Genomic DNA, 18,103 nt, shown 5'->3' with positions numbered 1-18,103 from the left:
TCCTTCTAGAACTTCGCAAGCTAGCCAAAACTCATCAAAGTGGTGGTAAATTGGGTCTAATTCAAGACATGAGGGCGGCTAGAGGTGGAGGGTCGGCCACTCGAGCGGCACAGGACCCAACGTCGGATCTGTACGCCCCTCGAGCGAGGCACGGGTACCAGGCAAGGAGGAGACACGCCGAGATCGTTTACGATCCTAATTTACTATGTAAGTATCTAAGGACCAGTTCCACCATTTGTGGATATTTGAATCCGACAGACAAAAGTTTTGATTTACAATCCTATTATTTTACCGTCGAATTCTACTATATTTATGAGATATTTCTATTCGCCAAAATTAATCTAAATGTTGTAGTTTAGTTAATTGAGGAGAAACAAGTCTTAATAGCTTATTTTACCTCCTGCTGTTAAATATGCTGCGTGGCTACGGCACCAAAGAATATAGCCACCCCTTCTCTTCCCGTGGGTGTCGTAAGAGGCGACTAAGGGATAACACAGTTCCACTACCACCTTGGAACTTAAGAAGCCGACCGATGGCGGGATAACCATCCAACTGCTGGCTTTCAAACACACAGGCCGAAGACGGGCAGCAGCGTCTTCGGTGCGAGAAAGCCAGCCCTGCGGTCACCAACCCGCCTGTCCGGCGTGGTGACTATGGGCAACACACATGAGTTCGCGCATTTTTGGCGCGAACTTGTGGAGGCCTATGTCCAGCAGTGGACTGCAATAGGCTGGAATTATGATGATGATGATGTTAAATATATTCCTAACTTATGTGCTGGATAAATTTTAGCCACAACCGATGAAACAGACCTAAAGAAACAAAAGTTTTATAATAAGTGAAAAATTCGTAGTAGTAGAAATATCAATTTGGGTTTTCTAATTTATTCTAGTTTAGAAAACTTAGAAAATGCGTGTAGAAATGTTTTATGGTATCCAAATAAACGCAATTTTTTTTATGTATGAAATATGTTAGTTAGTCAACGAAGTTAGCAACGTAAAATTAGCCAATGACGTATAACTTCTTACGTGCGTACATAAGTACACATACAGTTTTTTGCATAAAAAAAATGAATTACCCCTTTTAGAACATTATTTCAGCTCTAGAAATTTGATCGAATATAACAGCTCTAGTTAAATGGCAAACTACAATAAATCTTGCTCGTTATATTCAGAAACGTTTTGTTTTCCGTACGAAACGTCAAATTTGAAACGGGACAAGTTCCACATTTAACAATTAGTAAGAAAAAAACAAGCATTTTCTGAATACAGCCGAACTTAAGTGTGTCATTTTATTATTTAAAAGTTTTGTAAACTAATTCAATTTCTACCCTATGGCAAAATTCTCATTAAACCCTATAAAAACATGGACAAATGCATACCAAATTTCTATAGATTTCATATCCTCTCGTAGCTCGGTATGGGCAATTCTTTTTCTTCTATTCTTGTACGAGGTACTTTGCATGAGGATTGCGGAAAACCAGGAATTTTGGTGAAATATGAGAATATGATAATTTGGACAGCACGTGTCCATGTTTTTATGAAGTTAATGAAGCTGATACTTTACGATGTTCAGTTATCACAGTCTTTTTACCTAGGTTTAATCTAATCGTCTTTCTAAGCTCATCAAAAACATGTCTCCTCAATTCTAGCTCTAGAAGATCACGAGCAGCTATCTGCACCACCGGCATGGTTGAAGCAGTGCGGTCAGAACTTAACCAGAACCTGTTCCGGTCACCACCTCCCGCGTGACACCACTCAGCTCTGCCAGAGGGAGACGAAGTGGAGCGAGCAGTTCCTGGAAAACTTGCATAATGATTTGAAAAGTAAGATTTTGTTTTATATAAAAAATAGATGGATATTATTTTTATAATATTTATGCGATTTTCACTCATTATAATGAAACAACTTTATCGGATTTTATGGCGATTTTTCGAATATTACAGCAACCATGGTCACGAGAGAACATCCCTCCTCCCGTGACCATGGTTGCTGTAAAGTCTCCGAAACGTCGGGCATCTATAAAACCTAACAAACCGCGATAGAATTCGAAAAAGTTATTTCGTTTTAGACACATACTTTTTCTTGTAACATACGGATAAAACTACTAGATATACTATTTATTGCAGTTAAATATAACCATATTTCTTATATTTTGATTCATATTGTCCATCAGACTAGAAGTTAAAATTAATTTAACCACGTCTTCAGTCATAATTACTTCTTCTAAATATAATTTTTAACCGACTTCCGACAGAACTTTTGACCGTGTGGACCGATTTCGACAAATTTTTTTTTAATCGAAAGGTAGTGTGTGCCAATTGGTCCCATTTAAATTTATTTGAGATCTAACAACTACTTTTCGAGTTATATCTAATAATGCGTTTTTACTTGACGCTTTTTTCGTCGACCTACGTTGTATTATACCGCATAACTTTCTACTGGATGTACCGATTTTAATAATTCTTTTTTGTTGGAAAGGGGATATCCCTAGTTTGGTACCATGATAAGGAAACCAGGATCTGATGATGGCATCCCAGAGAAATCGAGGGAAACTCTCGAAAATCTGCAATAACTTTTTACTGATTTTGATAATTTTCAATTTAACCATATAAATTTTATCGAGATCTGATAACTACTCTTTGAGTAATCTTTGATAACGCGTAGTTACTTGACTCTTTTTTCGTTTTACGTTGTATTACTCGTCGATGAAATTGAAGTCGGTTTTTTTTCGTTTGTGAGCAAACACAATTATCATTTTAAGAGGCAAGCTTTTTGTTTTAAAATTCAAGTAAAGTTTTCATGTTTTATAATCTTTATAAATAAGTTGTAGTGAAAGTAATGCTAACGTAAGTTCCTATATTCAATATAATAATAAACCTTTTATAAATAAATAAAAGATTAAAAAAAAAAACATTTGTAATTAAAAAATGGACTCATATACAAACTTTTTTGCTTTTACCCTTATTGGTTGGTATGTAAGTGAATTCAGGAAACAATTAGATTTTCCAATATCATCCTAAAGTTTGAAGAGTTATATAATTATAATTTTTGTTCATCCAGAGGCTCGACTCGGTGCTGTTACAACTTCAGCTGGTCCACTCAGGGTGCTCAAACCTCGTCGCCTCACAGAGACGCCAAGACCCCCAACTCCTGAAGTGGAAGCAGTTCCAGAAGAGGATGAAGCATCTCACCAGGCAGCGCTAACACTCCAGAAGGTTCTTCGTGGTCGTGCTGTTCAGAATTTGGTGAGTCCCAGTCCAGACTTAATATTAATGAAATGGCTTATCATGATCCTAATTCTTTGAGCATAGTTTTAATTAAATACTAGAACGTCGGCGCAAGGTTGCCTGTCTGTCTGTATTTTACAGAATATATTTTAGAGAGTGTGCTCAGGAACTGTACAATTTGGCTCCACCATCACCATTCTACCACTGAACCGCAAGGCATCGCATGAGTCTGCACCGCTACGTGGTTGAAATCCCCCCCTCTCACACTAAGCGTTTTGCTTCCTCTTTCTTAATACGCACCGCAAAAATTTGGAATGCCCTTTCGGCTTCCGTTTTTCCAAATAATTATAACTTGGGTATCTTCAAATCAAGAGTGAATAGGCATCTTCTAGGCAAGCGCGCACTATCTTAGGCTGCATCTTCACTTACCATCAGGTGAGATCGTAGTGAAGCGCTAGTCTACATATTAAAAAAAAATAAAGCAGACGAACAATGAGATTATGAAGGGTTCATCAAAATGTCATTAGCTCATAAAAAATTGTGATTTTAAATATAATTCTAACTAGCGTATTAATTCTTTCTGGATATAGTTATAATTAATTGTAGTGCATTTCCTTCAGCAAGGCTATCGTAATCAAATAATTATCCGCAATTCAACATAATTCATATAAATATAAATAAATCGTCATAAAGTATGTACTTCTGAAAACGCCTGCATCAAATCGTTGACCTACCTCAGTCGTAATAATAAATAATTTGTTTGGCAGATGTTTGAAGGTCGTACCAGGGCAGCAGAACTGACGGAAGAGTTGAAGACCACGCACGGTCTCCAGAAAGAGGACCGAGCTCGTATCGCCAGGGAGGAGGCCCGCGCCAGGGAGTACCAGGCTATACGTTCAGAGCAGGAGCAAAAAGTAAGTGGTATTAGGAGAACATCGGTTTCGTTCTAGAACTTAATACTTTTGATAATTTCTTCTGAATGGTTTGTTTGTTTTTGTTGGAGTTTTTAAGTATCTGAATCTTGACCGATCGTTATCTTAATAATAATTACTAACCTTATAAAACAATCACAATAAAATACATTTGCCGATACGGTAGCGCAAAGGTCACAGCTTATGGTTGTTGTACTGACGGTTGCGGGCTCGCTTTCCACTCACAACAGACATTTGTCTTGGTCTTACAGATTTTCGTCGTGGTCTGGGCGTTTGTGCTTGTGTTTTGTGTGTGTTTCCGGACCCCCGGCACATAGTAAGCCAATGAGTGTGAGGCGTTTATTAATATCATAATAAAATTATACTTTACTAGCTGACCCCATAAATGTCGTTTTGCCGTATATGTTATTAACCCCCCCCCCCCCCTAATCCCCCTCCTTATAACTTAGCTGTATGAAAAATAGATGTTGGCCGATTCTCAGACCTACCCGATTAGCACACAAAATTTAATAAAAACAGATCAGCCGTTTCGGAGGCGTACTGTAACACTAACACTATAACACGAGATTTTTATATATAAGATTTTCTACTGAATTTTTTGTCCAATCACAATAAAATATAGCCTATATCACTCCCGAATAGTGTAGCTTTCTGTTAGTGAAAGAATTTTCATGATCAGATCAGTATTTGCGAAAGTTACCCCCTACAAACAAACAAAGTTAGAAACTTTACCTCTTTATATTATTTATATAGATTAAAAGGCTGTCTTATAGCTAAAGAGCGATCGCTTCCGGACAACCTTGAGAAAGAGGACGCAATTGCCTAATTTATTATAAATAATTCTCACTAGATTATAATTTATTTTTTACGTGGAGAAAATCCTTCATGGATACCCTCCAGCGAGGGAGCGCCAGAGGGTTATGTCAGACTCCTACTGACTAAAAAACCACCACGTATGAGCAGTCGTCCGCCTGGGTGGGGCGAGATGGGGTCGCCCTAGCATTCGCCACCTCGCCCCGACTAGATCATAATATCCTAGCAGTTCCCCGCTGTTGTACATGCGTTAATTTCAGAAAAAAATAGCCTATAGCCATCCTCGTTAAACAGGCTATCCAATAAAAACAGAATACTTTCAACAAACAAACAAACTTTTCAGCTTTATAATATTAGTATAATTTAAATCTATTTGTATGGTACCCCTCTAGTGTTATTAAGTCTGTTGAGATCCTCAGAAGAGAAGAGAAGATGTTTTAAGATTAATTTCGCTGGGTTTTAATTTATTCCGTTTAGTATGTAACGATTTATTACAGGAGGAAGCAATATCAGCTCTCGTGGAGGAGCTGTGTGGGGGGGCAGTCTCCGCTGCTCTGGACTTCCTGGAGAAGGAGCTCCGCAGGCTGAAGGAGGAGAGGCGGCAACACGCCTTCATATTGATAGCGCGTAGGTGGATATTTGGACACACAAAAACTTTGGGGAGTGTGCCCTGGAGCTGCACAAGCTCATACCCCCATCTCCTTTCTTCCACCGGACTTACAGATGTACCACAGGCTTTCATCCCTACCTGATTGATATACCCTTCATACTTACAAAGCGCTTCGAATCATCTTTTTTAATGTGCACGGCCAAGGAGTGGAATTCCCTGCCGGCGTCTGTATTTCCGAGTACAACCGAATTATTTCCGATACAACCCGAACATGTTTAATGCGCGACTGAACCGGCTTCTTCTGGGCGAGTTCGCTCCATCCTCGACCTCGTGTCTTCTCTAGAGCTAGACTGGGGTCAAGAGTAAGCCCATAATATAATAAAAAAAACCTAAACAATTTCTTTTATTTAAGTTCTTTATATGTTTCTGTTTGTATACATCATGTATTGGAGACTGTATTGTGCCATAAACGACAGTAATCGTGTGTATGTGTGACTGGAATGATCATATTGTAAAATCATTTTAAAGTTCATCTTTAACTTTACAACTTTCAACTTTTACTGAGTACAGTAAAGGATTAATTTTATAAATTTGAAATTACATTTCTAGCGTTTCTGCGGTGCTAACTAACGCCTTTATCCTTGAAACTTCTGTTGTGGAATATTCTGGAATATAAATTTTTTAAGTTATTTGATTTAAATTCGGGAAATTCGGTTTATATAGTGTCTATTCTTTTCACCAAACTACCAAAACTTTCTTAAAATAACTTCTCTTGGATTTCTTGTTTAATAAAATTATTAGGCTTCGAATGTGTCAATAACTGTTTTGTTTTGTTGTGGGCTCGGTTTTCCTCATTTAGACACAAAGGTGGTCCGTTATGCGTGAAAAGAGCACTCCAGCAGCTCCTTCCAGCTCAGAAGCCTCCTGGGGCGTTCACAGGCTTCTCGGAGCGTCCTTATTTCCTTAAGGGTCAATAACTGTTATACCTGGACGTATATATTGAGAGAAATAATTATGATTCCTAATTACAAATTCATATTGCATTCTTATCAATAGTTCGAGAGAAAACAATGCGTGAAGCAGCGGAAGCGGGCCGAAGACAGAAGGAAGAACACCGCAGACGCGAGCACGATGAGATGTTTAAACAGGTACATAATATATAGCATAGTAATAAACAGACCTACTTACTAACTGACTTTGACGTGACTACCTTACTAACTGAGGTAGGGTTCAGCAGGAATTTCCTGTTCAAAATATGGAGCAGCTCGACTGGGGGCAGCCTTGACCTTACAGAAGATCACAGCTAAATAATACTGTTTTCGAGCACTATTGTGTTCCTGTTGGTGAGTAAGGTGACCAGAGCTCCTGGGGGGATTGGGGTTTTGGTCGGCAACGCGCTTGCGATGCTTCTGGTGTTGCAGGCGTCTATAAGCTACGGTAATCTCTTACCATCAGATGAGCCGTACGCTTGTTTGCCGACCTAGTGACATAAAAAAAAAGTATAGCTTCGCTTCAGACTATCGCAGTCCACTGCTGGACATAGGCCTCCCCAAATTCTCGCCAGACATCCCGGTTCTCCACGCTCCTCACCCAACCCCGATCGGTAATCTTACGTAGATTACGGAATTAAGAAAGTAGTGACTCATTGTTATCACTCAGTTTAGTCACGACCTTGACCAATTATTATTAAATCGTAGTAAATTAGAAATCCGTGTTCACATTGACCAGTTCAAGTAACCCATTCAGACAGTACCGATGCATTTTTTATCGATTTTAAAAAGAATAACTAAAATCACTAGCCTGTAATACCCCACTGCTGGGCATAATTTCTCCGTGTAGGCGAAGGAACCTAATCGTATAAATATTTTTTCACTTTGACAATGTCTGCTACATCACCAACGCACAAATTTAGTCTACTCCATATCTATACTAATATTATAAAGCTGAAAAGTTTGTTTGTTTGTTTGTTTATTTGAACGCGCTAATCTCAGGAACTACTGGTCCGATTTGAAAAATTCTTTCAGTGTTAGATAGCCCATTTATCGAAGAAGGCTATAAGCTATATATTATTACGCTAAGACCAATAAGAGCGGAGCACCAATGAAGAATGTCTCAAAATCGGGGCTTTTTCTTTTTGAGAGCTTCCCCAGTTAGCCCAAGGAAACTGCTCCACGCGGACGAAGTCGCGGACAGAAGCTAGTTTAATATATCTAAATTCAGTTACAAGGTCTAACAAGTATAATTCGTCTTATCTCTAATAACGCATATTATTTAATAATTTTTTCGACAACCTACGTCATACTAACGGTGTATTGAAGTAAGTAGTTTTTTTTCGTTTGCGAGCAAGCATAATTATTGATATTGGTCTCGAGTAAACTAAACACATAACAAACAGGTGCTAGGAGTAACCCAGGAGACGGTGGACGCATATCTCCGTGATGTGACTCGTGAGGGTGTGGAGTTGGCGGCCGAGGAGCAGGCGGTGTCGCGGGCGCGTGCTAGTGCTGACGCCGTCGACCAATCGCTACTCGAACACGGTTCTATGTGAGTGACCTGACATTTATGTTAATACATCTAGAGCATCGTTTTATGTATACTTAAATAGTTTAGCTTAGTAATTTCTTTCAATATAATACGAGTACGTGAAGCAAAAACGTTGTACACCTTTTTATAAAATTTGCGCGGACGAAGGAGTATGACATTTCGTACACTTATAGTTTATATAGAGAAGGAGTATTTTTAATTATGCATAAAAAATACATTAAATTAATAAAAAAAAAACATTATACACACTACCATATATTTGACACACAAACGCATGTATACTCTTTTGTTTATTATAATAGAAGTATAGTCTTTGACGACAGAACCTTAACAATGTTCAAACTTATAATTGAAATGAATTATGGTCGAATTCCGACTACTGGGCGATTACTAGTATCTTTTTAATATGACTAGGTTAGAAAATAAACGTACTGTCCATCTCATGTTGGGATTGGAATCCCACAAAGTATCAACTATTGACAAAAATAATAAAATTATATAAATTATGATGTTAAATTATATATGATGAGTCAAATAACAATTTATTATGATCGATGTGCTATGATTCAACAGCATCTGTAGTTTAAATTAGATTTTATAATACTACTAGCTGACTCTGCAAACGTCTTCTTGCCGCTAAACGCTATTTAAAAATAGGGGTTTGTGGTAGAAGGGTGAAAATTTAGGATTGTATGTATTTTCAACGCCAAATCATAATAAAATAAAAAATAAATAATTTATCTAAAAATTAAAAAAAAATTTTAGTGGTGGACTACCTTTAACATTTAGTGGGATGAAAAATAGATGTGGTTTGATTCTCAGACATACCCAATATGCACACTTCATGAGAATCAGTCAAGCCGCTTCGGAGGAGTTTAACTACAAACACCGCGACACGAGAATTTTATATATTAGACTATGCAATATATGCGGGATTAAATGACGTACGGTATCGAAACATGTTATTGAAATGTAATGAATTGTTGTTGTTTTAATTTTGTTTAAGAAAATAATCTTAAAATTTCCACTATACTATTTATTTTAGTATTAATAAAGTGATATGGACATTGAAAATATATATAAAACGTAATGAATATATGTAAAACTAGCTGTGTCCGCAACTTCGTCCGCGTGGAATTTAACGAAAAAGTTATTGTTCAGTTCGCAGAGTTATAAAATAAATATATTTCTAAAATAGAAGTAGCCTAAGTTACTCTTTACTACATCAGCTATGTGTCAGTGAAATTCCAGTCAAAATCGGTCCAGCCGTTTTAGAGATTACAGACGGAAACAACAGACAGACTGACAGACTGAGAGACAAAAATTGTAAAAAATGTTATTTTGGTATATTTACTGTGTATACAGCCATATGCATCTAGTAAAAAGCGGTTATTTTAATATTACAAAGATCGTATGATTGTTGTTGAGATGTATTGTATTTTTTTTAGTAAACAAATAATTTAAAATTGAAATCATATCTAATGATTAATTCCTCTATATAATATTTATTTGACCTCAATTTATATTGTTTAGAATCATTGTAACTTCAAGTTTTCGACTGCGCAAAATAAATGTCTCCTTTCTGGGTTATAGTATTCGCATGTATAATAAAATCCCACAAACGATTTTGGAATTGTCTCAACATAAATTTAAAGTTTTTATTAAAAATAATAATAGATAAAGCGTATAATTCGGTGCAGGTTATAGTTGATAAAGATATGCGGACTTAGTGACGCTGTATTTCATGCAAGATATTACTAATTTTGTGCTAAAACACAGTTTATATGTTATTATCAAAAGAGTAACTGCAGGATTTCTTGCCGATTCTTCTCTACAGAATCTACATTCCGAATCGGTGGTAGCTTCACTTTTACAAAAATAATAATCATTTTAAAATTTTAACTTGTAAAATGGCGATTGGAAAGCGCTCTTGGGGCCAATTTGAATAAAGTTGTTTTTGATTTTGATTTTAGGATGTCAAACTCAAGAAGGCCATATATTCAATTTAGAATGTGAAGGCGGGGCAGATTAAAATGAAAAAAAAAAAAATAGTGTGCGCATTTCAAAACTTCCGTAGAGGAATCGAGTGAAGTCATGATTCTTCTTTCTGTAACGCATTGCGATCGCGGGCTGTATCTTTGACATCCCTGGCTTTAGATAAATTTAAGTTATTTATGAGACCGTATCAGCTGTCACCTTCAAAATTGTGGGATTTACAATTGATAAGCACGCTCTTTATCTCTTAATATTCTGAATACGTGTCACAATTTCGCGTCTCCACTCACGGTCTTCGGTAGTATAGTGGTCAGTATCCCCGCCTGTCACGCGGGAGACCGGGGTTCGATTCCCCGCCGGAGAGTTACTTTTTTAATTTTTTTTTTTATTCTCATGGTGTTACATCGAAGAAGCAAATTCAACGGCTATATTAAACTTTTAAAATAGTATGGCTATTGCAAATTTACAATCTATATAAAATAAATATCATAATAAATGAATATCCGCCAGACCCGCATTGGAGCAGCGTGGTGGATTAATTTCCTACATATATTCTTTACTGCCGTAACTATACAGCATATGTTTTGTATATACATATATATATATATATTAATTTCAATATATAGACTAGCGCTTGACTGCGATCTCACCTGATGGTAAGTGAATATGCAGCCTAAGATAGTCACCTGATGGTAAGTGAATATGCAGCCTAAGATAGTGCGCGCTTGCCTAGAAGATGCCTATTCACTTTTGATTTGAAGATACCCAAGTTATAATTATTTGGAAAAATGGAAGCCGGAAAGGTATTCCAAATTTTTGCGGTGCGTATTAAGAAAGAGGAAGCAAAACGGTTAGTGCGAGATCGGGGGGATTTGAAATCACGTAGCGGTGCAGACTCATGCCTTACGGTTCGATGGTAGAATGGTGATGGTGGTGGAACTAAATAATTTACAAATACCCTTACTTAATATCTTTTCTATGTCATTTTTATCCATTAATCCAGGTCTACAGCAGAACAAAATGAGCTGGTAGCAGAGTTGGTCCAACAGTTCCTACTCCCTGAAGCGCATAAAGCGGCTTCAAGACACCACGTGTCAGCGCTTCAAGCGACTAAACTGGAACAAGCAAGAAGTATTATATTTGGTGTTCTCGATGATGGAGTCGCTAAAGAAGGTAGTAATAATAATATGTCTACCACAGAGGTTGATACTTACGGTTATACTTACAGTGATATACGATTCAATTAAAACAGCGAGAGGTCTACAAAAGAATATTTATACTATAATTTTACAGAAGGCAGTTAACTTAAATACTTGCAGATTTTAAGAAAGTAAAAGTTTCTTCAAATGGACTAATAAATCAGAAATTAGCAAGGTACTATGCCCCCCACCGTGCCTCGGAGAGCACGTTAAGCCGTCGGTCCCGGTTGCTAACATGTACACCTGATAGCGATCGTTACTCATAGAAGTAAATATATCCGCCAACCATCATTGGAGCAGTATCGTGGATTAAGCTCTGATCCTTCTCCTTCATGGGGAAAGAGGCCTATGCCCGGTAGTGGGATATTACAGGCTAAAGCGTTAGATTTTGTCTTAAAGCGTACTTGAACGTGTTCAATTTTGATTTTGACTTTTATTATAATTTTGTTTGTTTACAGAAAAGTGTACGCGTTGCGGAAGAGATTTGGACGACGACTGTAAATGTGCGTACTGCGGAATATCTCCTGAACCCGTGGAGACCGCGTCGAGAGATGATCCTCGTTGGGTACACACGCGACGTAAGATATTTAATTGTATTATAGCTTTGACCGATTTCATTTTAGGAATTTAGAATTTAATATGGGATTAATGATACCATATGTGTAGGCTGGATGAGGATTGCGGAAAACCGGGATGTCTGGCGCAAGCTTGGGGAGGCATAGGCCTGGACATAGGTCCAGCAGTGTACTGCAATCTGAATTGATAACTGATACTGTATGTTTATAGAAGTAGGGGGAAGCGAGATTGAACTTAATGAACTTAGTTTTCAAAATAAAGAAAATTGAAATAATTATTCTGTACCCTAATTTAAATATGGGTGACGACTAGCATTTGTGACGTAATATTTACAAGCTGTCCTGGTACCGTAAATTAAAAAGCGTAAAATGACAAATACAGTTAAGGAGAAGAGACAAAAAAGAATTCGATTGTAAACCACTCTAATACTTGGCATTATAAGTTGTGTAATATTGGGTTCAAATTAATTAAATAATATTTAGTGGTGGATTTGGGACGGTGGTGGGACATTTTATCACATTGGATGCAATCAAGATGCATCAAAATGTCATTTTTGTACCTATTTTCTTTTTTTTTATGTCACTTGTTCGGCAAACAAGCGTACGGCTCACCTGATGGTAAGCGATTACCGTAGCTTCTAGACGCCTGCAACACCAGAAGCATTGCAAGCGCGTTGCCGACCCAATCCCCCAATTCCCCCAGGAGCTCTGGTCACCTTACTCACCAACAGGAACACAATACTGCTTGAAAACAGTATTATTTTGCTGTGATCTTCTGTAAGGTCGAGGTACTACCCCAGTCGTGCTGTTCCATATTTTGAGCAGGGAATTCCTGCTGTGCCCTACCTCAGTTAAAAAGTTAGTTAAAGTTAAGTTAAGTTTCTAAATTCACTTCATTATTATCAAGTATTTATGTTCTTAGGTCGAGAAGAAGTTATCAAGTCAACGGAGGAAAGGTTTCCTCCGCGTCATGAAGTCCGTCGCTTGCTTGATGCTCTTGTTGATGATGGTATAATATCTCTTATATTACTTATTATTGCGTAACATCGAGGTAGAGCACGGCGAAATATATCGAGCTCAATTATTTTAGAATTTATTCATCAACATCTGATAGCGATCATTTGATAGCGTGGTGAATTAAGCTCTGATGCTTCTCCTACGTGGGAAAAGAGGCCTATGCCCAGTAGCGGGATATTAAAGGATACAACTATGATGGAAACAAAGAGGCCTATGCCCAGCAGTGGTTTATTAAAGGCGTAAGCGTAAAAGAATATTTTAATTTTGAACTATGATGGAAATCATTCGTAAGAAGTTCATTTCAGTCGCGTGTCACAACAGACACACACTTTTTTCTCATTTTTAAATGTTAATGAATTTGCTCCAAAACTGTTGTTTAACTTATTGTAATACATATAACATTTTCTTCTTCTTCTTAATGTGATTTTTACTAATACTCAATTTTGCACACCTACAAACGTCTGCTCTTGTACGTCCTAAGGTTGGCTGGTAGAGAATGCTTTAGCAGTAAGCCCGCCTTTTGTACAATTCTTTAATTTATTGTGCAATAAAGGATTAATAAATAAATAAATAAATAGGTTTCTGAAGATTTAATTAATATCAATAGCGGTGCAGTTGTCTCGACGCCAACGCGCTGAAGATATTGAAGTGAAGAGGTTCATTGCTCGTGGTCTTCGGGATCGTGTAGAGATCTCGATCGAGGCGAGGGAGGCTGTTGATGAACGTGAGGATCTATTAAAACCTATTATGTTGTATGAAAGTTAAAAGTTTTATTTCTATGTTGGCGCCAAAAGTACTTTTAAAAATTATAATTATATTTTTTAGGTGAGTATCTGCGGAGTTTCTTGTCGATTCCTTTCTAGGCAATCAACATTCTGAGTTGGTCTTATTGCTCGTTGGTCGTAGCTTCACATAAAACATATTTAAGTAATTTTTGATTGCAATTAATTTTTTAAAAGCAAATGTTATTTGACTTTTGTAAAATGACGATTCAAAAGTGGTTTTGAAGCCAACTTTTAATAAAGTATTTATATTTATTTGGGAAACAAACAATATTTTATGCCCATAAGCAAATATAACATTTTATAAATCAGCAAAGCTTCCACCAAATATTATTACATACTGAGCAGTTAAAATAACACACAGGCCGAAGACGGGCAGCAGCGTCTTCGGTGCGACAAAGCCAGCCCTACGGTCAACAACCCGCTTGCCCAGCGTGATGACTATGGGCAACACACATGACTTCACGCCGTTTTTGACGCGAACTTGTGGAGACCTATGTCCAGCAGTGGACTGCGATAGGTTGCAGTGATGATGATGATGAGTTAAAAATTGTAGCTACCAAAAAATATATAGGTATATTGCAAACAAAAAAATAACCAAGAAAAGAACATCATGCAGAAGATTTCAGACAATTGGAGCATAATCAATTAATGCATACAAACGTAACTTTTTTAATTTTCATAAGTCTTGGACATTTACATCAGTGTACAACTATTAAATCATATAAAAATTTCAGTAATATCTCGTGCGATCGGCGAAGAAGTGGCCGTCGAGAAGCCTAACTATCATCATTTCATGCGACGCGTCCACAAGGACGCTCTGGGCAGAACGCAACCGTTTGAAAGACACGATACTTGTGAGTTTTGATCTTATTTATTCACTAATAATTTTGTTAGATCTCAAGCAAAAAAAAAACTAAAAGAATACTAAAAGAATAATCAAAATCGGTACACTCAGTTAAAAGTAATGAGGTAGTTGCACAAAAAAAAAATACCGTCGAATTGAGAATCCAGAGCTCCTGGAGGGGATTGGGGATTGGGTCGGCAACGCGCTTGCGATGCTTCTGGTGTTGCTGGCGTCTATAAGCTACGGTAATCGCTTACCATCAGGTGAGCCGAACGCTTGTTTGCCGACCTAGTGATATAAAAAAAAAAGAATCTCTTCCTTTTTTATGTCGGTTATAAAGCATTAGCCAACAGCGGTAGTTTTGCGTTCGGTGAGCGATCAGTACCAATTACCCAAGTAATTTGTTTTCTATTGCATGTTGTAATTAACATTAAAAATGTGGGATTGATACGATCGTACGTGAATTTATACTTTTGGATAGAAGCAAAAATTACTTCAATTACATCGACAAGTAATACAATGTAGGTAGGCGAAAAGATAAAAGTCATTATTATCAATATTATTACATGATTATTATTATATATCACGTATTTAACGAGTTATAAAAGATTATCATTCAGCTTTCGATTAAAACAAGAATTATCAAAATCGCTACACCCAATGAAAAGTTATGCGCTATAATACAACGTAGGTCGATGAAAAATAGTCAAGTATATACATAGAATTTAAATGGGACCACATGACACGCACCACCTTTTAATAAAAAAAAAAAATATATCGAAATCGGTCCCAGTCAAAAGTTCTGAGGTAAAATACATAAAAAAAAATTGAAAAATACAGTAGAATTAAGAAGCTCCTCTTATTTGGAAGTCGGTTAGCAAAATAATCGTTTTTAAAATAAACAAGTTTTAGGTTTTATGTAAATACATGTAAAAAATTATTGGTCATAGACTTTTCACCATGTTTCACAAGGAGAGCTTGATCCACCATGGCGCTCCGCTGTGGGTTGACGGCTAAGTTCCCTACCATGAGTAACGAACGCAATCAGATATTTATGATAACAACCGGGACCGACGGCTTAACGTGTTCTACGAGGTACGGCGGGGAGATCGTCAAGGAAAGACATTCAAACCAGAAAGAAATATTAATATAATAATAAGAATTTGTAAAAATACAAATATCCATCCCGAATGGATATCGAACCCTCAATCCTTCGGTGTTTTAGGCGACTACTTGAACCACTACACCAAGGTACCTTTGAAACATGTCGGATTGACCTTCAAAAGTAAAAGAGAAATCGTTTGCCTAGAAATGATAAAAATGTTTTTCGATATCCCAGGTCCTACCCTTCTCCCCTCAGAGCTGAGACGTCAGGCCGAGGAAGCTGTAACGGACGACACGTGCTACTGCGTTGAAAAGAGCAAAGTTCAATTCGCACTTGGTAATATTTAGATTGTATCATTTTCAATCAAATATTCCTTGACATTTTGTATCGTAAATAAATAAATTCTACATATTTATCTACTTTTGCACAATACCACACTTTGTTACTAATAATCTCCTTTTACCCAGTGTTGTCTGGAAGAGATTGCTTAAAGCAATAAGACCGCCTTTACAAGCTGTCATTGTAACTACTCTTTGTTTAATTTTATTTCTGTACTGCTGTTTTCTTTTTCTTTTTTACTACGTAAGTGTTTGATTATATTTATGCAAGAAGTAATAAATAAATAAATAAATAAATAAATAAAGGGTGGGTTTGTGAAATTTACAAAAACAAAAGTTAAACTTCTGAAAAGTCGTTGGAAGGTAGTCAGTTTCGGTTTGTTCCATTGGTGAACACGGTCCCGGGAAAAAGGTCGTAAGCGCAATGCAAAACGCGTCGCTTAAGGTTTTAGATTTGCTTTTTACATAGAAACCGCTTTAGCCTGTAATATCCCACGGCTGGGCATAGGCCTCTTTCCTCGTGTAGGAGAAGGATCAGAGCTTAATCCACCACGCTGATCCAATGCACGTTGGTGGATATATTCCCTACTATGAGTAACAATCGCTATCAGGTGCACATGATAACAACCGGGACCGACAGCTTAACATGCTCTCCGAGGCACGATGGGGAGACCCACAAGTACTGTACAAACACCCAGACCACGGCAAACACCCGTATGGCCAATACAAATGATGTCATGTGCGGGGATCGAACCCGCAACCGCCAGCGCAACAGGCACAACCCAGTGCTGTGACCGTTGCGCTAACGTGGCTAAATAAAACTAAAATAAAAATAAAAATAAAAATAAAATATATAAATCTTAGATACAATGGATCCTATGGAAAAAGCAAAGCTGTTACCGTCTGAAGTAAGAGTACTCGAAGACATGAGACGCTGCAAGTGTGACACAGATGCATCTCCGAGTACCATTACTATGGGTATGTATACTTAAACAATAATTTCATTTTTAAGTGACGAAAGTAATGCTTAAATTTTAAAGCAGCTTGAGAAAATCATCATCTCTTTCGTTACGCTCTTGTCAGAGCGGTCGTGGTCATCACTTCCCAGTCACACGCTTGACGATCCGTCTCCATTCCTCCCTGACAGCTGCTTTTCGGGAGCACAAATGCCATGCAACGTCCACTGCAGCCTTTACTTGGTCCGGCCATCTCATAGGCGATTTGCCGCGAGCTCTGGTTCTTTCTACTTCTCCTTGGACGACTAGACGTTCGATGGAAACATTATCATGTCTAATCGCGTGACCAAAGAAAGTGAGAATTCGAGCCTGTACGATGCAAGATAGACGCTGCTTGATGCAAAGTTCTTCCAGAATGGACTGGAGGCGAGTAACGTGACCAGAGTTACTGGGATTGGAGATAGGGTCGGTAACGCGCCTGCGATGCTTCTGCAAGCGTTTATAGGCTATGGTAGACGTCTGCAACACCTGTCCAGTAACTCTCTACCATCCTTACCACAGGAACAAAACACTGCTTGAAAGCAGTATTATTTAGCTGTGACTTTCTGTAAGGTCGAGGTACTTCCCCAGTTGGGCTGCTCCATATTTTGCGCTGTATATTTTCTATTGTGCCCGAGTTTAATAATACATATCTATACAAATAAATAAAATTGGAGTGTCTGTTTGTAATATTCAAATAATCGCTTCTTACTAAATGCATATGGATGTATACACGGTACATATACCAAAATAACGTTTTTTACAATTTTTGTCTGTCTGTTTGTTCCGGCTTATTTCTGAAACGGCTGGACCGATTTTGACGGGACTTTTATTGGTAGATAGCTGATGTAATAAGGAGTAACTAAGGCTACTTTTATTTTAGAAATTTATATATTTTATAACTCTGCGAACTGAACAATAACTTTTTTATTAAATTCCACGAGGACGAAGTCGCGGGCATCGCTAGTCAAAAATACATTTGCACGTGAATGAATAAAGGTCTCACACTCAACATTATTTTACAGAAAGCTCTTCGGTTGAAGATGAGTATGAAGATGAAGAGAATAATGAAAATTCAAATTGAAATTATTTATTTACTTATATTTTTCATTTTATTGTAAC

General features: G+C 37.4%; 1 protein-coding gene and 1 non-coding gene across 2 annotated transcripts in view; both read left to right on the top strand.

Annotated features, from left to right (window-relative positions):
- The window catches only part of LOC123667256 (cilia- and flagella-associated protein 91-like), a 28,536-nt gene extending 11,558 nt beyond the window's left edge, over positions 1-16,978 (top strand). Inside the window, exons 10-23 of the mRNA XM_045601214.1 lie at positions 10-207; positions 1,652-1,825; positions 3,063-3,247; positions 3,997-4,143; positions 5,472-5,601; positions 6,641-6,732; positions 7,980-8,128; positions 11,127-11,296; positions 11,781-11,900; positions 12,820-12,906; positions 13,522-13,638; positions 14,434-14,553; positions 15,883-15,984; positions 16,851-16,978. Of these exons, the coding sequence (XP_045457170.1) occupies positions 10-207; positions 1,652-1,825; positions 3,063-3,247; positions 3,997-4,143; positions 5,472-5,601; positions 6,641-6,732; positions 7,980-8,128; positions 11,127-11,296; positions 11,781-11,900; positions 12,820-12,906; positions 13,522-13,638; positions 14,434-14,553; positions 15,883-15,984; positions 16,851-16,978 (1,919 nt within the window). The remainder of the gene's footprint in view (positions 1-9; positions 208-1,651; positions 1,826-3,062; positions 3,248-3,996; positions 4,144-5,471; positions 5,602-6,640; positions 6,733-7,979; positions 8,129-11,126; positions 11,297-11,780; positions 11,901-12,819; positions 12,907-13,521; positions 13,639-14,433; positions 14,554-15,882; positions 15,985-16,850) is intronic.
- Trnad-guc lies at positions 10,416-10,487 on the top strand. Its single transcript has one exon. It is a non-coding gene; the product is annotated as a tRNA-Asp (tRNA).
- Positions 16,979-18,103: the final 1,125 nt, after the last annotated feature.

Source organism: Melitaea cinxia, chromosome 27 (assembly GCF_905220565.1).
Source record: "Melitaea cinxia chromosome 27, ilMelCinx1.1, whole genome shotgun sequence".
Classification (NCBI taxonomy): domain Eukaryota; kingdom Metazoa; phylum Arthropoda; class Insecta; order Lepidoptera; family Nymphalidae; genus Melitaea; species Melitaea cinxia.
The sequence above is the reverse complement of the archived record's forward strand: the minus strand, read 5'-3'. Positions and strand labels throughout refer to the sequence as shown.